Below are 3,588 nucleotides of genomic sequence, written 5' to 3'. Positions count from 1 at the left end.
AAAGTCAATGACCTCCTCAGTTCCGTAGGCACTGGCGATGCTTCCTTCTGGACGAGCTCTATTACGAACACATTTCTTGAGTACCCCCATGAACCTTTCGAATGGGAACATGTTGTGTAGAAATACTGGTCCGAGAATATCAATCTCTTTGACAAGGTGCACTAGAAGATGTGTCATGATGTTGAAGAAAGATGGTGGAAATATCAGCTCAAAGCCAACAAGACATTGCACCACATCGTTTTGCAGCTTTATCAAATTCTCCGGGTCAATTATCTTCTGAGAAACTGCGTTGAGGAAGGCACATATCTTCACGATGGTTAACCGGACGTTATCAGGCAGAATCCCCCGCAGCACAACCGGAAGAAGTTCGGTCATAAGCACATGGCAGTCATGGGACTTGAGATTTGTAAATTTCTTCTCTGCCAAATTTAAGATTCCTTTTATATTGGATGAGTATCCAGATGGAACCTTTATACTGCTCAAGCAGTCAAACATGGTTTCTTTCTCTTCCTTGCTAAGAGTATAGCTGGCAGGACTTAAGTATTGTCGTCCATTATCTCGCTGTTGTGGATGTAAGGCATCTCGTTCTTCCATACGTTGCAATTCTTGACGTGCTTCTACTGTATCTTTTGTCTTTCCGTACACTCCCAAGAATGCTATCAGGTTGACGCAAAAATTCTTCGTGAGGTGCATCACATCAATTGCATGACGAACATCTAAGACTTCCCAATATGGTAGCTCCCAAAATATAGATTTCTTCTTCCACATGGGCGCCATTCCATTTTCGTTCGGAACAGGTTGGCTACCAGATCCCTTTCCAAAAACAACTTCTAGATCTTTTACCATGTTGAAGACGTCTTTACCACTACGGTGCATCGGTTTTGTTCGGTGGTCCGCTTGGCCTTTGAAATGCTTGCCCTTCTTTCGTACCGCATGCCTGATGGGAAGAAACCGACGATGACCCATGTATACAACCTTCTTACAGTGAGTCAACCATATATTATCGGTATCATCTAAACAGTGTGTGCATGCTTTGTATCCCTTGTTCGAATGTCCTGACAAGTTACTAAGAGCAGGCCAGTCATTGATCGTTACGAACAGCAATGCTCGTAGGTTGAAGTTTTCCTGTTTGTATTCATCCCACATCCGTACACCTTCATCGCCCCAGAGCAATAAGAGTTCTTCGACCAATGGTCTTAGGTACACATCAATGTCATTTCCGGGCTGCTTTGGACCCGGGATAAGCACTGGCATCATGATGAACTTTCGTTTCATGCAGAGCCATGGTGGAAGATTGTACAGACAAAGAGTCACAGGCCAAGTGCTATGACCACTGCTCATCTCACCAAAAGGATTCATGCCATCCGTACTCAAACCGAACCTTATGTTTCTCGCATCCAAATCAAATTTAGGGTACGTTCTATCTATTTTTCTCCACTGCGACCCATCAGCGGGGTGTCTCAACATCGAGTCTTTCTTGCGTTCCTCTTTGTGCCATCGCATCAACTTAGCATTATCTTTATTTCTAAACAGACGCTTCAAACGTGGTATTATAGGCAAATACCACATGACCTTCGCAGGAACTCTCTTCCGGGGAGGCTCTCCCTCGACATCTCCAGGATCATCTTTTCTAATCTTGTAACGCAATGCACTGCATACGGGACATGCATCCAAATTCTCGTACTCGCCTCGGTAGAGGATGCAGTCGTTGGGGCATGCATGTATCTTTTGCACTTCCAGTCCCAAAGGGCAAACAAGTTGTTTGGCTTCATACGTTGTGGCAGGCAATTCATTGTCCTTAGGAAGCATTTTTTTAACAAGTTTGAGTAATTCACCAAATCCCTTGTCGGATACACCATTTGTCGCCTTCCATTGCAGCAACTCCAAGGTGGTGCCAAGTTTCTTAAATCCATTTTGACAATCTGGGTACAACAACTTATGGTGGTCCTCTAACAACTTCTGGAACTTCAACCTCTCCGTTTCACTCTCACAGTCTGCCTGCACATTGTGCAATACTTGCCCCAGATCGTCGCTGGGATCATTTTCTGCTACATCTACTTCGGGCTCTTCCATGGGAATATCGTCATCGAATGCACCGATTCCAGCATTCCCGGGAAAGTGGTCGTCAAAATCTTCTTCTTCATTGTCTTCCATGGTAACCCCCTGTTCTCCGTGCTTCGTCCAACAAACATACTTTTTCATGAAACCATTTGCGAAAATGTGGCTGTGTAGGATTCTTGAAGATGAGTAATCCTTGTTATTGTTGCAATGAACACACGGGCAGCACATAAAACCATTCTGCTTGTTTGCCTCAGCCACAGACAAAAAATAATGCAGGCCATCAATGAATTCTTTCGAACGTCGGTCAGCATTGTACATCCATTGCCGGTCCATCTGCATTTTAAATAAATCGATTTGAATTCTTTACACGTATCGAATAAATAAAATATATCAAACCTAAATTAAACTAAATGTAACATAACATGAATAATTAAAAGATATGCAATATCTATCATACATCTTGATTAATTAAAAGGGGTACTTAATCCATTACAGAACTTAACAAAGGAGTACTATACATGAAATTTAAAAATTCGGTCAACAACACATAGGTTTTCAACCGTCCTTGCGTTGGAACGCAGAATGTTCTAACGGATTTCTTGCTGGCGCAGAATAAGATGGCGGAGCTGAAACCTCCGAGTTTGGTGGTGACGAACCGTAACGCCGCAATAAATCCTCAAGATCAAACGGAGGTTCCTCGCCCCTTGCCATGCATTCTCTATATTCTTTTTCCAAATAACGGAGCGCTGCCCTATGAAAAGCACTAGGTTTTTTGGACCGACGACCTACTCGAGTTGTGCCCTTCTCTCCAGAAGGACAACGATCACCCCCACCGGCGCCACTCCCTCCAGCTGTTGAAGCCATATTTTACTGAAAAATACCTTTATTTTCCACAAAATTATAAATTCTTACCATTACAAAGCAAAAATTATTTACTATTACAATTACAATGATCAGATTAATAACTCTTGCAAATAACAATGAAATTATATAAAAAAAGACGAAATGTATCATTAATCCTCAAGAAATCTCTAATTAATTGAAAGAAATCTCTATAACTTCTAATTACTTTGACACCCTTCAGTTCCAGGAGTACACTCTTTTCAATATCTAGAAACCCTCTAGAAGAAAAATAAACCTTTATTTCTGAAAATGTATATGTCAGTAACCTCAACCCTGCGGTGATGACACTGCCTTTCGGGGGGACACGGTGCGGTACAAGGATGTCACCAATCGGCTAGTCGCAGCACCAACATTTACGATTAATAGGCACAGCACTTGGCACAGGCAGCATGCTCGTTCATATGCTCTCAGTACAACAACGGCATGCTGACTGCGTCAAATGCTGTCTTCTTATCAATCGGAAGTGCTGGTGATGCGACCAACCGATTTGCGACGTCCTTATAGCGCATCGTGTATCCCTGAAAGGTAGTGCCATCACCGTTGGATGGAGATTAACGACGTATACTTGTTTCGAAATAAAGATTTTTTAGCTTCTAGATGGTTTCAATGTGAGCCTGATTAAAT

General features: G+C 42.5%; 1 protein-coding gene across 1 annotated transcript; it reads right to left on the bottom strand.

Annotated features, from left to right (window-relative positions):
* Positions 1-567: 567 nt before the first annotated feature.
* Positions 568-2,394, bottom strand: LOC120661300 (the record flags this gene model as incomplete). Its single annotated transcript, XM_039940116.1, has 2 exons — positions 1,387-2,394; positions 568-984 (listed from the first exon to the last, which is right to left on the bottom strand). Coding segments are annotated over exons 1-2 (1,425 nt in total), but the record flags the coding sequence as incomplete, so codon positions are not given.
* Between the last annotated feature and the right edge of the window lie 1,194 nt (positions 2,395-3,588).

This window comes from Panicum virgatum, chromosome 2K (assembly GCF_016808335.1).
Source record: "Panicum virgatum strain AP13 chromosome 2K, P.virgatum_v5, whole genome shotgun sequence".
Taxonomy (NCBI): Eukaryota; Viridiplantae; Streptophyta; class Magnoliopsida; order Poales; family Poaceae; genus Panicum; species Panicum virgatum.
This window is presented reverse-complemented; position numbering and strand designations above follow the sequence as displayed.